The sequence below is a fragment of the Puma concolor genome, chromosome B1, assembly GCF_028749965.1.
Source record: "Puma concolor isolate L17-30 chromosome B1, mPumCon1.1.hap2, whole genome shotgun sequence".
Lineage (NCBI taxonomy): Eukaryota > Metazoa > Chordata > Mammalia > Carnivora > Felidae > Puma > Puma concolor.
In genome coordinates, this window is record NC_141670.1 from 136,212,305 (window position 1) to 136,232,977 (window position 20,673).

The 20,673-nt window shown below is 35.8% G+C and overlaps 1 protein-coding gene across 7 annotated transcripts in view; it reads left to right on the plus strand.

Annotated features, from left to right (window-relative positions):
• The window catches only part of MAPK10 (mitogen-activated protein kinase 10), a 316,114-nt gene that overhangs the window by 276,973 nt on the left and 18,468 nt on the right, over positions 1 to 20,673 (plus strand). For all 7 annotated transcript variants that reach the window (XM_025922450.2, XM_025922449.2, XM_086704660.1 and 4 more), the window contains 2 exons: positions 17,034 to 17,097; positions 18,794 to 18,871. In XM_025922450.2, the coding sequence (XP_025778235.1) occupies positions 17,034 to 17,097; positions 18,794 to 18,871 (142 nt within the window). The remainder of the gene's footprint in view (positions 1 to 17,033; positions 17,098 to 18,793; positions 18,872 to 20,673) is intronic.

Genomic DNA, 20,673 nt, shown 5'->3' on the forward strand with positions numbered 1-20,673 from the left:
CTTGAGATCATTTTATTTACATGAAAAGAACTTTTCATCTATGAAGGTCTTACTTTTTTAAGAAAGGGTCTCAGTGGAAGTTACAGATAAAAATAAAGTGCTATGCTTTCAATTTTCATTATTATGACTTTTAAAGTTTATTGACAGTATGAAAAAGTTTCCTGTGGTCCCTGACAAGTTAAAAATGATATTTTTAAATTTTAAAATGATAATTTTAAATTTCTTCAAGAAATAGAAATTAACAGCTAGTATCTACTTTTCAAGAAGCTAGCTGTTTTCTTGTGCTATGAAGCTTTCAAGAGTTTGGTTGGAAAATTGGTTTACAGCTCTTTGGTGGCATTTTCCACAGAATGACAGATTTCCTAATAATGGCAAGTCCAACTCCTCATATTTTGCTTCCATTTTGTTTCTTCTAATGAATGACTTACTTCCTTTTCACTATTCGTTTTTCTCTTCCCGTTTGTCTTCAAAGATTTTTGTTTCTTTGTTTTCGAGGAAGGTGTTTATGTTGTGCATTGCAATATAAAAGTGAAACAAACAAGTGAACAGGAAAAAACACATAAAAAGGCATAATTTCTTCATTATGCAAGAGAGATCATAGAGTTAAATGAATCAACCATCTTGTATCAGAAATCATGCCTAGAGTTGGTTATACAATCAAGGTTAAGAGGTAAATTGGGAAGTTTCACATTCTAGGGATAGAGGGGGAAAATGATTAGAAAGTATAATCCTTAATGATGATGAAAATGTATGTGTGGTCATGTGAAAACAGTTATTAAACCTGTAGAATGTTTATCTTTACTTTTTTTTAGCCCTAAATGAAAACTGGAGAGATGAAGTCAGCATGCCATTAGAACTGTACTAAAACCAGAAGTCTGTAGACTGGAAGTTTGAGGAGCTGCAGAATCAGAAAAAGGGTGGGCAGGAAGAATTCTTGAGTGCTAAATCATGGTAACCTTCAGATTCAGGGAAAAGGCTGGATCTGAACATTATCTTACCAAGTGTAGAACCATTGCTTAGGCCCCAGGGCATCTGTTATATGTGAGGAGAAGGTAAAATGGATTCATCCAAAGATGAGACAGAATATTGAAAAGGTTACACTCCCTTTTTATAAGTCTATTAAAAGTTTATGGTCTTTCACAGAGTATGTGCTATAATAAAATTATTATGTCCCTTTCTAATGGCAAGACAGTCTTAAGCATGATGAAAACCAACTTCCATAACTTGGTGAAGGTTTAATATGAGATTCACAGGGTCATTTGTAGAATATTGGCCTGCAATATCTTGTGAAAGAATGGAATTTATTGTTTATGAAAAGTGCTTTTAATTCATAACCAAAAGAAATTCCCCACAGCTTCCAATTCCAGGGAGAATCTGATTCCCATCTTTATGTGCTTTTTGAAAACTGAACTCCTTTCATGTTTTTCTAAAAGTAGTTATGTATAAAATGCTATGCCTCAATCACTTTTCTGAAATTTTTTTTATCAAATATGTTTGTTATTTTGGACTAAGTTCAGCAAAAAGCACTTTTGGTGACTTTGTTTCAAAAATGCCCCTGAATGCTGTTTTCATAATACAGCTAGGTGTCCCCATTTCTTTTTCTGAAGCAGGCTTGCTCATATACCCTGCTCCATTGCTTTGTTTCTCTTGTTTGATGACACAAAGAAGTTTGTTATTGGCCATAATTCGTACACATACACTCACAGAAGAGTTCTTAAGCTCCACCACACATGAAAGGCTTAGCAACAATATAAGGAAAATTTTTCGCTTACAGTGAATTAATTTATAATATTGCAGCAGGTAATGTAGCTCCTCAAACTCAATGTGGGCAATGGAAGAAGACAAAGAGCTACAGAATGTGGAGATCAAGGTTATGATACAGGAAGATAGTAGAGCACAATGGAGACCACTCAGGGTCTACAATGAGGAGACCCATACTCAAGGCTTCATTCTACCTTGAACTTCAATTACACATGGCCATTGAGGACTCATTAATTATACTAATAAGAAGACCTAGTTCCTGTTATTTAGTAGCTTACAGTATGGTAGGGTTGATAGATAAGTAACAAATTATAAGCACTCTAATAAAGTGTAGCACTAAAGTATAGCACCTGTGAAAAGGTGCTATAGTAGTCAAAGGAATAATGTATTACCCACCTCTTCATAGACAAAGGAGGATTTCAGGGTGAAGAAAAGACTTAGGACCAGAAGGATGGGTAAGAAGTAGCCAAGTGAAAGGGAGGTAGAAGAGTAGGACCTTCCTAGACAAATGAAGCAGCCTATCCTAATGCCAGAATAGAAGAAAGACCTTCTTGCAGTTCCTCTGAGGAATTCAATGTGGCCAGGGATGAGGGTGGTGAGAAATGTAAGTGGAGACAGGGGCAGGAAGCACCATTAAGTCCTTCCCAGGAAGCACCCATGCTGAAGGTAGGGGGAGTGACAGGAGGAATATCAATCAGAGATATGTGTTTTAGGTAGACTATTTTTTTCTAATTGGTAGGATGATGAATATTAGAGAAAGACCAGTTAGGAAGCTAGAGAAGTAGTTAAGAGATGATGGTAAAATGAACTTCAAATTGCAGTGGGGATGAAAAAAGAACAACAGATTCAGAGATAGTTTTGGTGATGTAATTGTTATAACTAAGTTTCACCTATGAAATATCCAACCTAACAGTGTTTTAAGAGATAAGGTCTAATATGTGAAAGTGATCAGTAAACTGAAAATACATGATGTTATTAAAGAAGGACTTGTTAGCCTATAGGTATGATTGAAATAGTTTACACCTAATAGTTTTTTGGGTTTTTTTATTTATTTTTTTTAACGTTTATTTATTTTTGAGACAGAGAGAGACAGAGCATGAACGGGGGAGGGTCAGAGAGAGAGGGAGACACAGAATCTGAAACAGGCTCCAGGCTCTGAGCTGTCAGCACAGAGCCCGACGCGGGGCTTAAACTCACGGACCCTGAGATCATGATCTGAGCCGAAGTCGGACGCTTAACTGACTGAGCCACCCAGGCGCCCCAGCACCTAATAGTTTTAACCTATATGACATAACGTAAATGACAATGTCATTTATTTCTATCTTATTAAAAAGAAGCTCAGAATTATTTTTTTTAAATTGTTCTTAGACTATTTCATTACTGAATGAAAAGACATGCTCTGTTTGAAGAAAACCCACTATATGAAATGTATTAATTAAATGGAAAAATAGGGGCAATAGTAATACCTTACATTAGTGCAGATTTCTCTAGGATTGTGTTTGTAAAGAAGAAACGTGATTTTCAACCTTTTGTCTTCCACAACATACTCAGAAACAGTCATCAATTCATTATAGTTATCAATTCATCAACACTTCTGAAGGCAATGATTCTTGGTAGGATGTGTGGGGTATGTCAGATTCTTGTGGTCAAATTGTTAACTAGAAATAATCCGTCACCGTCGGGTGATTCTGTGTCCTATCCTATCACCCTTCTTCCTCAGAACGCTTTGTCCTCATTACACATACCTTAGATAGTATTGCTGTAGAAACAGTTTGAAGGTAAGGGTTTTGTCTTATTCATTGGCATCATCTAAGTCACTACATGTTCCTAGCACACTATATGTTTACAGAATAATTCTTTGAATTAATGAAGTTTTTTTAACCACTTTTATATTGACTATTTTATTTAACCTTCCCACCCGTGTTTCTATTCTGCATTACTCCAGCCAAAAGAAACCTTACCATTACCACTGGATACCATTATTCCTCTTTTACAGAATTTTAAATTGACTTTTGCACAGTCTCCCGACTACCAACCAAGGTTCTAAGTGAGTGTTCATTTCATTACATCACAATATCCTTTAAAAAGTTATATTTTTCATCACAAAATTGATCTTTTAATAATTTACGTACTGATAAAATGTGGAATAGAGGGGCGGGGGAGAAGGGAAAATGGGTGATGGGCATTGAGGAGGGCACTTGGGATGAGCACTGGATGTTCTATGTGAGCAATGAATCACGGGAATCTACCCCTGAAGCCAAGAGCACAGTGTATACACTGTATGTTAGCTAACTTGACAATAAGTTATATTAAAATTTTTTTAATTAAAAAATAAATAAAATGAATTTAAAATAATATTTGACACATTTTTCTGATAAACATTTTGTGTATAAAAGTAGTACATGAACACTTTTTCATATAATGTGCCAGATACATTGAATCCATATACAGAGAGGGGCAGTTATTATTAGATTAGTAGAACTTTTTATACTTGATTAAAAATTTTATTATCTTGAAACTTTATGTCATATCTGAAGATTTTTCAGAGAAATTAGTGCAGGAGAGAAAAACATAAAAATTTGTATAAAAACATATTTTTAAGTTAATAAAAGTATTTTGGAAGTTAAAAAATATCAAATTTTAAGTTAAAATACAATAGTATTTCTATAATGGCAGTAAAGTGTAGACAAATCCATTTCCTTAATAACGTTTCTAATTCTGTAACTATGTTTCTGTATTCACCGTGGATTTGTATCTTAGGGCTGCTCATTTATGCTAATTAGAGGAGTATGGTTTTCTCTGGTTAATGTCCCTAGGATGGATTGTGATTGAGTCATGTTACTAACATAGAAGTGCTAATATAGAAGTTTTTCCCTCTGTTCGTTTGCTTCTGTTTTGTGACAATAGGGCAGAGGTACAAATGACATGTGTCCTTTATGGGCTGACTCAGCAATATTTGTGTTCAATGTACTGAGTTTTCACCCAGAATGTTTTTCTAGCTCCTTTAAAAGCTCATTTTTGTCTTCTAATATCTCATTGAGACTAATGTGGCCTTTTGCCTGTGGAATGTCTTGCAGTAAAAGCTTTTCCTTCACAAAATTGTAAGTTAACATTTTTTCTTTATAATCTTCCACATGAAGTTATCATATCACATATTATGCTGAAATATTCACACTTAGGTCTGTCCTTTCCAATTCCACTGCCGAGTTCCTTGGGAGCTGAAATTCAGCTTTACCTACCGAGTGCAGAAAACTGGCTAATGCATATTGTATGATCGATATATTTAATTTTAATTCAACTGTACTGTGCTGAGCACTTCTCTAGTGGTTATAAAAGCCTTTCTCGTATCCAATCTTATTTAAACCTCAGGAAAGCTCTAGAAAATGATGATTAACCTCAACCAATCTTACCGACCTTGCCTTCTAAATACTTCCTAACTTGGACCACTCCTCATCTGTCGGTCTACGTAAACATCATCTCTACCCTCAACCACGTCCTAGTCTCTAACTTGTCTTCTCATCGTCTCATGTCCCCTGTAGTCTGTCCTCCAGAGTGCCTAAGTTTTCCTCTTAAAATGTGAAACAGGTGACATAATTACTCAATTAATATTCCCCACTGGCTTCTCATTCTGTTTATAATAAAATTCGAAGCACTTGCAATGATTTACAAGGCTGTACTTCCCTGTCGTTCCAAATTTTGTTATCATAACCCATAGTAAGAAAGGTGTTTTATATTGTGAGCCAGCATACACACACACACACACACACACACACACACACACGGAAAACCTTCATACTCTGATATTTTCTATCTCAGTCCATTATTCTTAGTTACATTAAAAGATGCTAGTAATGACCCACACATTTGTTTCATGACTGCAGTTTAGAAAACATTGCTCTACTTGATCTGGCTCCTGATAACTTTCTGACTTCACTTTCTGTACTCCTCCCTTTCCACTCGGCTCCAGTGTACTGGCCTCCTTGCTGTTCACTTAGCATTCCAAATAGGCTCCCCCATCAGGGCCTTTGCATTGCAATTTCTTCTGCCTTAACCATTCTTTCCTCAGGTATCTATATGGCTTCCTTCATTACTTCAATCAACTCTTTACGCAAACGTTATCTTCTCAAAGAAGTGTTGTTGATTGTCTGTTATGTACTTTGTACACTGTTAGACTCTGGTGAACAAAGATACAATCTTTGTCCTCAAGATGTTGTCCCCAGTTTATTGAGAAGTGAAACAGTAGATGTTGGGTGATAAGTAGTCCAAATTTTAAGCTGATTGATGCACACAGGAAAAAACTCAACTTAGTAATGTGGGTTAGAGAAGGCCCCTTGGAGGGACTAATACCTAAATAGAAACATGAAGGGTAAAGCGAGAATTATCCAAGTGAAAAAATACAGGTAGAAGAAAGGGTTATGCAAAATCCCAAGGTTAGGAGAGGTTTGGGAGAACTACAAATCGTTGGGAGTGACACAGTGGAGAAAAGTGAAAAATGACTTGGGCTGGTAGGCAGGAACCAGGTAAGGAAGGAGTGACTAAACATTATGAGCATGTACTCTATTCTAAGCATGAAGGAAAGCCATTCAAAACTAGCCAACAGAGGAATAGCGTTATGGGGTTTGAACTTTTAGAAGGTCACTCTGTCTGCAAAATGATACTGGAGTAGAGAAAAGGAAGATGGAAGACAGGGGGACAAATCTGTAATAACATAGGTTAGAACTGATGGTGGTCTGAGGGTAGACATAGGCAAAAGATTAAAGAGATGTTTAGAAGATAAAACCAACATGAATTGTAAATGATTAGATTTTGGGTTTAGGGTGGTGGAATTCAAGAATGAATTGTAGTTGGTTAATGACTACATATTGAATGAATGAAAAAGAAGGATTTATAACTTGGGCACTGCATGACTGGTGATGTAATCACTCAGGCTTTTTGATTAAGGAACCACAGAAAAATTTAATTTCCAAGGAGCAGTAAAGAGAATTTCCATTTCAAGACATGATTAAACTTTTTGATGGAATAAAGCTAATAAATTTGTGGCCTAACCACTGAGAAAGCTACAGAACAGTGTGAAAAATAAAGAAATCTAAATTTAACTTTCTTGTAAGCCACTAGAGCATTATTTAATTAAGCTTTCTAATTATTCTTAGTTCACATTATAATTAAAATTTGCACTGCTAGCTTTCAAAGGTTCCTTTGGTCACTTAGTGATATGAGGTCTCCAGACAATTCTAGTGCTTTTCATATATAACAAATTATAATACAATGCTCTGCACATTACAAGTCCTCTAAAGAGATTTACCAAATTACCTGGAATGATATTTGTTATATATTTGGAATTTGTTTCTTCCTGAACAAAGCAATTTATGAAACTCTTTCCAGATAATTAAGAGTCACAGCAAACAAAATGACTTGCCCAAGGTCACGCATCTTACTAGTGTCAGGGTCAATGGTGCTCTGAAAGCAGTTCTCTTTCCATTGTTCCTGTCAGGAAATCTGTAACTGATTCAAGAGATTTAGAGACTCTTCTCACTCATTTTTGCTAAAGACTGAATTTGACTATGAGATACAAATCTCACATCTGCTTTAATTACAATTCACAAATCTCTCCATTCCTCTTTAAAACCATAGCATATGATGATTTATGTCCACAAATCATTTTATTCTATCAAGAAATAGATATCTTTGAAGACGGAGAGAAAATCATATAGTTTCTCTGTGGCATTTTCTCTTACATGTATACAATTGAAGCATACTTAAGCAAATGACAAAACTTGCTTTGATTACTGTATAAATAGAACAGAGGTCTTAATCTTGGCTGCACATGAGAATTACATGGGGAACTTTGAAATATCCTGATGCCCAGATCTCTAGAACAATTAAATTGAAATCTTCGGGGGCACAATTCAGGCATCAGCATTTTTAAAGGTCACAGATGGCTTCAATGCGCAACCATAGTTGAGAACTCATGGGTATGAGCAATTTGATGAAAATGATGAACTCCCGCTCAAGCACCGCTTACTTAATGTTTGCTTTTTTTTCTGACCACAAGGTGGCAGCATCACAATACAGTGCACATACCAACCCCTTGATTGAGTGGATTTGGAAATTTGGCTCTTGTAATATTAATTACTAGCATTCTGAGGGTGCCTCCAGCTATAGAAAGCATTATTGACCTTTTCCTTGTTCTCTTTTGCTTTTTTAACTAAGGAAACTTTTAAGTATATTTATTTCCAAAGGGTGGATACAGCAGGAACTGTATTATAAGCCATAGTTGGTTGCAAAGAACATGGATTTTATATTCAGGTGGATTTGGGTTTAAACACCACCTCCACCACTTACCTATAGATTAATCTCTTTGTGCTTTAGCTGTATAACTAGAAGAGGAGAGTTGTTAGGACTAAATGAGATCATATATGAAAATCAGTTCTGTATGACTGGTGCTAGATGATGATCATGTTGGGGAGCCCAAAGTGACAATGCTGTGATAGAATCACTCACACAAAGTCCAGAAAATCTCAGGATACAGTACTTTTTGTGTGTGGTTTTTCTTTTCTGCCTGTGGGTCTTTTCTTTCTCTGTATGCATCCTGTCAGTTTCCCCTGGTGATTATACCAATAAACATTGTCTAGCTCCCTTCATTTCAAAGAACAAAAAAAGCCAGTATTTTTTTTTTTTTTACTACACCTTTATCAGTGAAACGTGCCATTAGCAGTGGAAGTAGCTTCCACCTATATTGCCAAACTTTTTGTAAAAAATTAGCCTTTGTTTACTCACAATTAATGTAGTTCACTTCTCAAACCTTGCAACTGCCTTCTCTAAGATCGCCAGTAGCTCCTAGGTGACAAGTCCAAAAAAACTGTCATCTCATGTGTCTTTGCTATTTCAATAGGTTGACAACATTCTCCTTCTTTAAATATTTACCCCTTGACTGCTATGGTGACACCACTCCTGTTTTCCAGTCTCCAATGTTGTTTGTTTTCTCTTCCCCTAGAATTGTGAATCCCAGGAGTTCTCTCCTATAGCCCCAATTTCTTTTTACCCTGGGAATCTTATCTTTGACTACAGCTTTAATTTTAATTATCACAAATGACTCTCAAATCTAGGCATGGTCCCATAAAGTTGTCCTGAATTCCAGATCTACAAATCTAATACCACTGACATTTAAAATGGCATCTCAAAATTAACATGTCAAATATTGAAATGGATTTATCCCCTATTCACACAAAACCACCACCTCCTCCTCCCCTTTTCTATTTTTTTTAAATTTTTAACATTTTTATTCATTTTTGAGAGACAGAGCACGAGCAGGGGTGGGGCAGAGAGAGAGACAGAGAGAGAAAGAGAGAGAGAGAGAGAGACACACACACACAGAATCTGAAGCAGGATCCAGGCTTTGAGCTGTCAGCACAGAGCCCGATGCAGGGCTCAAACTCATAAACCATGAGATCATGAACTGAGCAGAAGTCAGATGCTTAACCAACTGAGACACCCAGGTGCCCCTCTCCCCCACCCCCATGGTACTACTTTCAATCCATCGCACTACTTTCCACCCAGATGATTGAACCAAACCCTTGGGAGTTATCCTATACTCTTTCCTCAGCCCCCTTATATCCAAATTGTCAAAGCTTACCAGTTCTTTACCCTCTCCCACCCCCCACAAAATACTTCTTAAAGGAGTGATTCAATCTCACAAGTCTTCATTTCTTATCTCACACTTACTCTTTGACACAGAACGGTCTGGTTTCTGGAAAGCAGTTCTTGTTAAGGTCATTCTATTGTGCCATTCATGCCTGCTTGCTTGTCTTCCTTTCTGCTCTTCCAGGGTACTCCTGAGAGCACTTCTGGGGCTCTGCTTGGGATCTGAATGTAAGACAATTTAGGAAAGGAGAATTAATCATATTAGTTTCCAGAGACAGATTTTAATAACCTTTTATCTCCCATTGTGAAGTACTCTCAACTCATCAGATTTTTAAAGGACATTTACTTCATTTGTAGTATTAGATTGTTGAACTTCTATACAAGAGTACAACCATGGTTGTACTAAAACTTGCTTGAGAAATTAAAAAAAAAATCAACAGATAGTACATTACAAGTTGCCATTTGCCTACTTTTAGAAGGCACTGAAGTTTTTGGTAATTGGAAATCAAGTCATTGGTTACTGCATAGTAAGATTACAATGTAAGTTTACAACCTATGTAACTCTGGAAAATAATTATAATTTAGTCAGCTATTTTGATAAATTGTATACATTGCTATTATACTTTTATTAGTTTAGAAGCTAGTTGGTAAGACTGTTAAGCAAATATTGAACTCCATTGTGGATAATAAACTGTTCTTGATGCTACCAGCATATAAAGTTTGAGAAAAAAATTGAACATCCTAAAAAGTGTCATTAGCCAAAACATAAATGTAAAATAGTACATATCATTTAATGCAATAGGAATAAAAATTATTCCATCTCAATATTTATTTTCCACTGAGGAGGTTAAAATTTTAGGAAATTCTATTCATCAAAAAATTAAAGATACATTTGGAAAAGCTATTTTATATGTATAGATTCATGGAAATACAAAATCAAAATTTGCACATTTCTTTAAATGGGTTTTCTGTTCTAACGTTGTACTAAAATTCACCCTTCTTGGTTGAAACCTTACAATGAATCATGCATCTTTTCACATTCCTCAAGCTGCAAAAGTCAATGTGAAGAAACAGAGCACGTTTCAATAGGACATAATATCATTTTCTTTTATCCAGCTGCCAAATTAATAGAGAATGCACACACTGAAAGAAAATGCTATTTAAAGCTTTCAAATGAAGCGTTTTCAATAAGATGGCAGAACACATAGAGAAAAAGTGGAACAAAACTGTATAGCATGCTTAATTAGGACAAAAGAAGCAGAAAACAAACACCAAGTTGATGATTGTCGTATGGCTCAGAACATGAAGGAGACAGAAACAATGTTAAATCAGGGCTCAAAAATGGACAGGAAAAACAACTTTGCGTGACTTAGATTTCTCATAATCTGGTTCTCATCTCTTTTGAGATTCACATGTATAGAGGTCTTGATGTTGTCCAAGATATTTTGACAAAAAGCATTCAGGATGTAAGTGTTGACCATTTGGGTGATATTTGCCAGATCTCACTATGTGTGTAGGCTGACAGAAAATTGGAACAGAAATCAGAGTGACAGGCTCAAATTTGTCACTAATGAAAATCTTTTGTAAGTGTTGAATTATTCAACTTAACATTTCTGCAACCCATTAGAATTCCTCCATTCCATCTTTCCCTGTAAGAGATCTTGCATTTTCTTCCTAACTCTGCCACTAATTAACTCTAAGACCATGGACAAATCACCTGTGCAGTTTTTATATTCTCATTTGCAAATTGCATAAGGGTGGCACTGGATAACCTCTAAACTCTCTTCCATCACTAACATTCTATGATGCTGTTGAAATGGGGTTATTTTGAAGACTAAGGAAGGAATAAATTCATACATTTTAATAAATGGAATATTACTTAAATATGTGGCATAAAATGAAGTCACAAAAGAGCAAGTTGTACCTTGGGGGAATCAATTAGGGATTTGAACAGATACTGATTAAAGAGATCCCTTCAGCAAGAAATCATTTCCAGCAACAAGAACTCAAAAGAATGCCAACAGAATCCATATTGCTCAATCCCAATTTTATTATGTAGCATTGCATTCCTTTAGCGCTTTCTGGTAAAAGCCATACTTTATAGTTAAGTTTAACATTTTTAAAAATGGAGAAAATGGAAGGAAATGCTGACATGATGTCTCAGAGCAGGAAAGAGTAGACATCTGCAATTGTTGAGACTCCAGTAGTAGAAAAAGTTGCAGTTCGGTTGTTTTTTTCTCATCCTGTAATTAGTGGATACCTGCGATCTGCAATATGCCATGTCATAACACTGCTATGCAGCGTGCTCATATAATTATCCTCTAAACGCTTGTGAGAGCAAAGGGCCTGAGGACTGTTAGTAGCTGTAAGGACAACAAGCAAAAACTGAGATGGTTTTGAGCAAATTGAGACATACAATCTCCCCATTGGCTTGTGTTTCTATTTCTTATTTTATAAAGATGTTTACTTTAAATATTGTTTCATTATCTCTTATTTTAGATTAATGTCTATTACCATTTGCTCTGAATTATTCTTTAAGTTTGGTTTCAATCAAAAATCTCCCATTAATTAGTTATGTGACTTAAGATATCTTAAGAAGAATTTTTTTGAATCTTAGTTTCTTTATCTAAAGATTGTTTAAAAGTGCATATATAGGGGCGCCTGGGTGGCGCAGTCGGTTAGGCGTCCGACTTCAGCCAGGTCACGATCTCGCGGTCCGTGAGTTCGAGCCCCGCGTCAGGCTCTGGGCTGATGGCTCGGAGCCTGGAGCCTGTTTCCGATTCTGTGTCTCCCTCTCTCTCTGCCCCTCCCCCGTTCATGCTCTGTCTCTCTCTGTCCCAAAAATAAAAATAAACGTTGAAAAAAAAAATTTAAAAAAAAATAAATAAATAAAAAATAAAAGTGCATATATAAAGAGCTTAGCACATAGTATCTTCTCAGAAAAAAATGACTTCTCTTAATTAGAGAACAGTGTTTTTCACTTATCAAACTCTTAAAGATATTTGGGAAAGAGCATTAGAACTCTTCTTTTCTTTTTTTTTTTTCTTTTTTTAGTGTCACAATCTGTTCTGCAGTTCTTTTTTTTTATTTGTCTACAATATCCATATTGGTATTGAGGATATTTCTTCTATATCTTTCTACTTCTTTAGGTGCTGTCTGGCATTAAAATACTTCATCAACAATCTATCTGAATCTTTCTGAGTGTGGCGACAGTTTTGAGGTTTGGAAACCTTTATGGGGTTCAAAGTTAATGCTTTTTATCATGCCCTTCTGATTCCTGGAAAGCTAAATTCTTCATTTGTTTCATTTATAAGAAATAGAGAATTACTACCTCTTTTTGAAACTCTCTGAACACTTGACTTCTATAGCATTACAATATTTTTATTATCCATGTATTTCTTTAAGTGTTCCTTCTTTCCTTCTTCTCTTCTTTCCCCTCGTCTTCTCTTCCTCCTCCTTCTCCTTCTTAGTGCACTTCTCTTCCACGGGTCAACTTTTAAACCTTGGTGTCTGGCAGGGGTCCATTTTGGCCTTTTACTCTTCCTACCTGCATTCACTCTATGGGTGACCTCATGCACTGTCATGATTTCAACAAACATCTGTTGCTAATAGTTTTGAATCTGTACATCTCTAGCCAACAGCAGTCCTATGATCACCAGATCATCTATTTAATTCTCAAATAGACCTCTCTATCCACATAGCACTTGGCTTACCTCTCTACCAATCTCATTTCCCTTTTTTCATTCTCTGTCCTTTTAGACAGTCCCATAAATACCATAACTGTCCAGCTATTTAGCTTAGTAATCTGGGAATCATTCTTCTTTCTCATTATACACATTTAATCAAAAAAATTCTACCAATTTAATTTCTTAATCAATATTAAATAAATATTAATATCTACCAATTAACATTTATTAATTCTTGAATCTATATTTTCTATCCATCTTGACCTTCCATATTATAGTCAGGCCTTTTTAATTTATTTTCTAGATCATGCATTAGCTCCCTAAATCTTTCTGCTTTCAGTTGTGTCTTTCTTCAATCCAGCCATGGATTTGTCCATGCCATTCTCTTAAATTCAAGAAGCCTTTGCTCCATATCATGGTACCCAGGACCATCCTTGATCTAACCTTTGCCTGACCCATCTCCTCTAGGCACAGCTCTTATTGCTTGTCACTTCTGAAGTATGTCATGTGTTACTTTCAAAGAATTGTTTCCAATTCTCTTTGCATGTGTGTGCACCCAAACAAACATGCATCCACCACCAACACGACTATGCTGTTTTCTAGGTTCTGTGCCTGGAGTCATCTTGTCCTTCTCCTTTTTTTTTGACAGCATCCTCCACCACCTTTCTTCATGGAACTAGTACAGATGTCATCTACTCCAAGAAGCAAAATGTTTTCCTAGGGTTTGTTAAGATTTCTTCACTCTATTCCCCTATACCACATACATATTTTTTTTATCATGTTGTGTATTAATTTTCTGGTTTATATCAGTCCACTGAATTGTGAGCTCCTTGAGGTCAGAAGCCATATTATCTAGTTTTGAAGTTTCAATTTTTAATATAGTCTGGTGCATATTACGTGCCCAAGACCTTTACTGAATTAATGAGTTTAATAAACAAATACATTGATTCTAATATTCACTAACGCAGTGATTATGTATTTGTCTATGTGTTATCTCATTTAATTAAAACAATTTGTACATGTATATATAATAACATTAATATGAAACATCTAATCCATATTGTTATTTTTTATGTAATCCATTTGAATTCATGGTTCGATATCTATAAGAATTTCAAGCAAGGAAGTAGAGTCCAAAATCTTCAAAAATAACAGAAAGAGAATTTCAGTCTCTTGAGGAACATTCAAAAGCATGCAAGTCACAAGCCCTACTAACTTTCCATATATTATCCTTAATTTCATCTTATCCTTGATTTTCTCACGTCTCAAATTGTTCCAATCTAGTAAATTTTTTTTTTTAAATATTCTCTGGGGCCCTTCTCTTTATCCTCACTCCTCATTTCTTTTTCATTTAGATTGCTACCTGGAAAAAGAGAATCCTTTCTGTTTAATAAGGGTGGGAGACAACTGAGCAATAAAACACTAGCTTCTCTTTAGAGGGTGGAGGCAGAGAGTGTTGTGGACAATTGCATCTAATGATTGCTGTGCAAGCACATATATGTGTGTGTGTGTGTATATATATATATATATATGTATATATATATATGTTTGAATATGACATTACTCTCTGTAGACTATTGGTCAATTCCTCTTTTATATTCTTATGTAGAAGACATCTTTATGTGAATGTACCCTTCCATTGCAGGTGATTACATTTCCTCTTAAAACAAACAAAAAACCCCACAACTCTGAACATGTAGCTGTTTCAATCATAGCTATAATGCAAATATGTTTTGCAGCCGTTTTGGTTTGTTGAAAGGAAAAACCTTGGACTCAGTACTTTTTCTCTGTTTGTAGTTTGCTTGTGGTTAGAGTCTACGTACTTCATGCTTTATATACACTACCAACAGCTGTATGATGAAGTTCCAAGGAAAGCCTCTCTCAAAATAGTTTTGTTGCAGAGAGAAAATGGCATTTATGCACTTTGGCAGGAACTGTACTCTTGAACCATGTTCAGTTTCGAAATTTGAATGGAAAAATCCACTTCATGGAGAAGCCAGCCACACAAGATCCTGAGCTGAGTCTATTGTTAGAAGAAGAAAGAGGTGCCAACAAGGCATAGAGCTCTGGGGACCTCTGAGAGCTTGTGGATGCTGTGTTTGGCAGAGGATGTCCCCTCAGCATTATAGGAAGAGGCAAAGCAGGAAACCTGCCACTTGGAAAAATGTCTTTACATAACCAGAATTTAGCTTTGCATTAGCGTACTTAGATGACAGTTTCACAAATTAAAAAAACAAAACAAAACAAAAAACTGTTTACTCATTACATCATAATATTCCTATAATTTGGGAATCCTTTGTAATTTGGGGTAGAAGATGATGCCTTAGTCAAGTCCTGAGGACAGTGCCTAATCACCCTGTCCCCTTAACTTTATATAATTGTATTTTTATGTTCCCTTTAGCATCATGGGATAGAGTGGGGTCTCATTTTGCTTAATTCTTTCAATAAAGACTACTCAGCCAGCCATGTTTGAACCACAGTAGCTGGTTTAAAGCTTTTTGCTCCAGTAACAATTATAGGAGTTAAAGGAATGTCTAGCCTCATCAGTAGTTACTTCTCAATAATTCAGTATTGTGTTAAGTTGCCTGACCACAATGGGGCAAATTCTTTTCTTTTCATATACAGTTACTTCTGTAGTATGTGAGGCTACCCCAGCATATCAGGACTAGAATGAAAATTCATATCTGTCATGATTCAGGCTGAATGCAGTAAAGAAGGACTACTATAGTAGTAAGATGCTACTCACTGGCCAACAACCTCCAACAGAAGCCAAGAGCTGTCTTTGAAAGTCTTGTCCAAAGCCTTCGTATGACAGCCATTTTTGAGGGATGCATGTCCATAGGCCTGAGTCACTTTATCGAGTAACTCTTTGAGTTTCTTACAATAAATATTGCTGTTGGAGTGTTAGGCAACATGAATTCTAGGGTCCCCTGTCTCATGGCACCAGAAATTGGTAGTTCTTATTTCATTCAATCCATCGCCAGCCGATGGAACTTCTTAGCCCCTTCTCCATGTATCTCATGGTGATATTTTTTTCCAAGAAATATTTTTTTTCTTTCCATCTCTTGGCCTAAGGTAGAGCTCCCATAGGGCATCATGATATATCTCCCCTATCTGGAGATCTTATTCCTCTTCATCAGGAAGAAGAGATCAAGGAATCTGAGACCCTCCTTCCTGGAAGGCACCTAGATTTATGAAAATCTCTCCTTTTCAATCTCTGAACTCTTCATGGCAAAAGAAATTCTGATGGCATAAGTCAGACTGAAGGTCCTCTCATATGATATCCCCCAGAGAGGGCTAACCAAAGGGCCTCTCAGAGGTTTACAGTGGCCCACCTCTGTAAAAAACTGGCAGAGTCTTCTGCCTACGGGGAGAAAATATCATTTAAATATTGGGAATATAGCTATATGTAAAGGTATTTTATGATGCTTCACAAAAAATTTAAAAGTTTGATTAGATCTAAATATGGCTTTATACTAGGGACTATTACTATGGCCTATTGAGGGATATTAAAGACTTCTTCAGGAGGGTCTGAGAATGGAACAAAATCTTATCAGTGGGGGATAGTTTGGGTAGGGTTCTGTTATAAAGCAAGTGAATGGAGGAAATAGCTTCTGGGTCCTTATAATCTAATGTCTTATTTTCTTTTTAAAGATTAGCTTTATTAGTTTCTTAGATTTGGTTTCTAAATCAGAAAGTTTTGGGAAGTGAGCTCTTAGGATTTGGATTCTGCTGCTTTACTTGGTCAGCAGCAACTATTGGCATATAAATGAGACCTTCATAAGTCTAGAAATTTTAACTTCTGCACCACTGCAATTACCCCAAAATTAATATGTGAGTCTCCTCGCCACCAAAATCAATGAACAGCAAGTTACTCCATGCACTGTAAAATTTAGTTATATTTGGGTTATTACACAAAGTTTATTGTTTGTTTTTATTCTGCAGCCTCCACCTCAGATATATGACAAACAGTTGGACGAAAGAGAACACACCATTGAAGAATGGAAAGGTGAATCTACCACTTAAATATACATTTTGCTTTATTGAAACTCAGAAAATATCTTCAAGGCATCTCTCTTTAAAGCAATTTGGTAACAGATGATTTTATAATTGCTATCCTCAGACAATTTTCAAAGTTCTCGAAACGTCATCAGTCTTTTCATACTAATAACAATATTGCATTTACTCAAGAATGAAAGGAATTAATTACTGATACTTTTTAAAAGAGTACTGATTGTCAAAGTATTTGTTATGGTGGAGGGCATGCTTCAATTCAGAATTTCAGAATTATACATCCCATGTTTGTGTATAAAATTATCATATAAAATGGATTAAATTAAGCCTAAGATTACTTTAGACATTAGAAAATAAAAGATATTTAATGTATGAATGCATTTGGTTCATTTTTAGGACTTGAAAATCTAGGAAATCTATGTATCTGAATGGCTTATTTATCCTTCAAAGTAAGAAAATAATGAATAAATACATTAGTTCACCTTTTTTCCACCAAAACTCTTCCAAACACATAATGAATAGTCAAGATTATACTCAGGGTGAAACAAAGCAGAAACTATGAATAATTATTAAACTAATATAAATAACTACACAGTAGAATAAAAGAACTACAGAGTAGAGATAAGCAAATACAGATCATAACAAACCATTCAGTCAAAATGGGGAGGAACATAAAAGGAAGATCTGAATAGAAAAAATATTTGAGCTGACTTGAAGGAATTAATCATTATAAATTGAGAAAAAAAGAATAAAACAGAGGAAAATACCAGTATGGGGACACATGGAGAAAACAAAGGATAGGGATGAGCAAAAAGTGTTATAAAGATAGCAAAGAGATTTCTCTGGCCAAGGGGTCCTGTTGGATAATATGGAAAAACGAGCATGTGCAAACAGTAGACCAAGTAAACAAAGATACTAAATGATGGACAGAAAAGACTTGATATGCTCTAAATAAGGACAAGAAGGTACTCTTAGGGGTTTGTGAATAGGTAAGTATTACGAGATAAATATCACTTAAAAATGAACATGGATTAAATTAGAAACCAGAGAAAGAAATTATGGTGAAGGATAATGATTATATAAATTGGAACTCATTGCACAGCAAGAATGAATAACACTGAATGATTTTTAGCAAAAAGGGGAAAATTAAAAGAAATGAAGGTACATAATTTAACTCTAGCAAAGAAAGAGCCATGAATGGATGCCTGTTTGGAAATAAATGTAATAATTGTTATCATGTTGGGTTTGAGGCAAGTTTAATTTTACAACTCCAAGATTTCAGTATGAAAAAAAAAAATGAAGAAGCAGTTGGGAAATTGTTGGAAAGTAATAAAGTCAGGAGAGTATGTGCATCTCTTAGGAAGTGAGTATAGAAGAAAACTGTATGCTCAAAACTGGGCCATTAAAGTTCTTAGGAGATAAAGTTAGATGGCATCAGAAATCCCCCCAAAAATTCAGAACCAAGTAGAATGTATATTCTTCATACATTTATTTGGTCACTTTACTGAGCACTTACTTTTTCCAGGCTTTGTGCTTTTTTGCAAGACAAAGTAGAAATAGAGGAGTAAAGGAATCCCGATTGATTTTTAATTTACTCAACCCCATCAGAATGTTATTATTTTTCATTAATAAGTTTTCTCTGTATATTAAAGATCATTTTTTTTTATGATCCTGACAACTGTTTCTTACAGAACTTATCTACAAGGAGGTAATGAATTCGGAAGAAAAGACTAAAAATGGTGTTGTAAAAGGACAACCTTCTCCTTCAGGTACTCACTCTCAGTGAATAACTAATAAACCAGTACTTGTGTATTTTTCTTGACCTTGAAGAGGGATTGCAGCCAATAACATTGCTAATAGAGCATATACACTAATATCACATGATTATTTCTCTCCAGTGATTTTCATTCTATTCTTTTTGATATTCAGTGTGGCATTCATTTTGATCATGATTATTGATTATGACTAGGACAAAAGATAATAGTGAATCTTGAAGAAATGTTGACAAGGGCTGGTTAAAGGGTAACTGCTTCTCATCAAAACACAGAGCCATCATGCCCCCTGACCACCATGTCAATGTAGAGGTCAGGAATCCCTCCAGTCAAAACCTCTTTCCTCAGTCACTTGTGTTTGAACTCTTCCCAAGTTTGGCGTGACAGTAGTTGAAACATCTGCCAAGATGCGTTCTGATTAAAGTCAGCATGGAAAATCTTTCAGTTTGCCATCGACAGAAACAAATACACGTTCGTACATATACTGTGCATATTTTGCTGATCCTAGTAATGTGCTTTAGGATTACTTGCGATAATTTACTTAACACTTAGTGCTACTATATTCTTCCTAAGACCTATGTTCTGAATATAAGGAAAGTATGTGTGTGTGTGTGTGTGTGTGTGTGTGTGTGTGTATAAAGAGTTTTAGAGGGGTGTCTGGGTGGCTCAGTGCGTTAAGCATCTGACTCTTGATTTTGGCTCAGGTCATGATCTCAGGTTTGTGAGATTGAGCCCTGTGTAGGGCTCTGCATGACAGAGAGGAGCCTGCTTGGGATTCTCTGTCTTCCATTTTCTCTACCCCTCCCTTGCTCTCGCGTGCACACTGGTGCACTCTCCTTCTCTTTCTCTCTCTTGCTCTAAAAAAAAGGAGTTTTAGAAAATGTGATGGCTTATCTCTAACTTTAAACTAAACTCAACTCATTCTGGCAAGAATGTAGTTTCCAAATGATTAGTTTAGAGAAAAATGGATTTGATGCCCTACCTTTGATAAACATTTTTTCCCCTATCGACCTTAAATTGTTTCAGGAAAAAAGATGTAGGATAAATAATAAATTCTTCATACTCATACTAATCTTTGAATAATTGGTTTGCACCCAAATCACTATTATATCCAAACAGATACAATTTAGTTAGAACATGTTTTCTCATTTGAGTAATGTCCAGTTTTATCCCCAAGTCTTTCCTTTCCTCAAAGAGGGTGAAAAAAATCATTGGGTTGTCTGTCCACCCTGCTCATTCATCCTAGCATTTAGACTGGTGCAGGTCTGCAGAAGTGGTGCCTAACCTACCTGTATGTTCTGTCTGATTCTGATTCTGATTCTGATTAAGGAACCCAAACACTGAATCCAACAGCCTCAAGATGCTACCTTCTAAGGCAGAAAGACTCCTTGTTTTAAGGATTCCCCCAATGGTCAGAACATGTTTTTCTGTAATCATTAAGAGGTCAAAATACCAGCATCCAGTGAAGGTGACCTAGGACCTCAGGCTCAGATTGGACTAAATTTTTTGCACGGTCTCTTCTATTCATCTTTAATTCAAGTTACAATTTATTCATCTCCATTCCTCTTTTCAAAGAGCTTAGGGTCATGCCACCCACTTCAGGGCACCCCATCTTCAGCTTATTTCATGCTCTATATTCCCCTCAGCCCCAACCAGATCTCTGCAACAGTTAATCTGTGATGACATAAAATCCACAATTCTCTTTTCAATACTTTCACAACACTTCCACAAAAATCTTATTCCCATGACCCATGTTATGCAAACTGTATAGTTCAGGGAAGGCAAAAAAAGGACTGAGG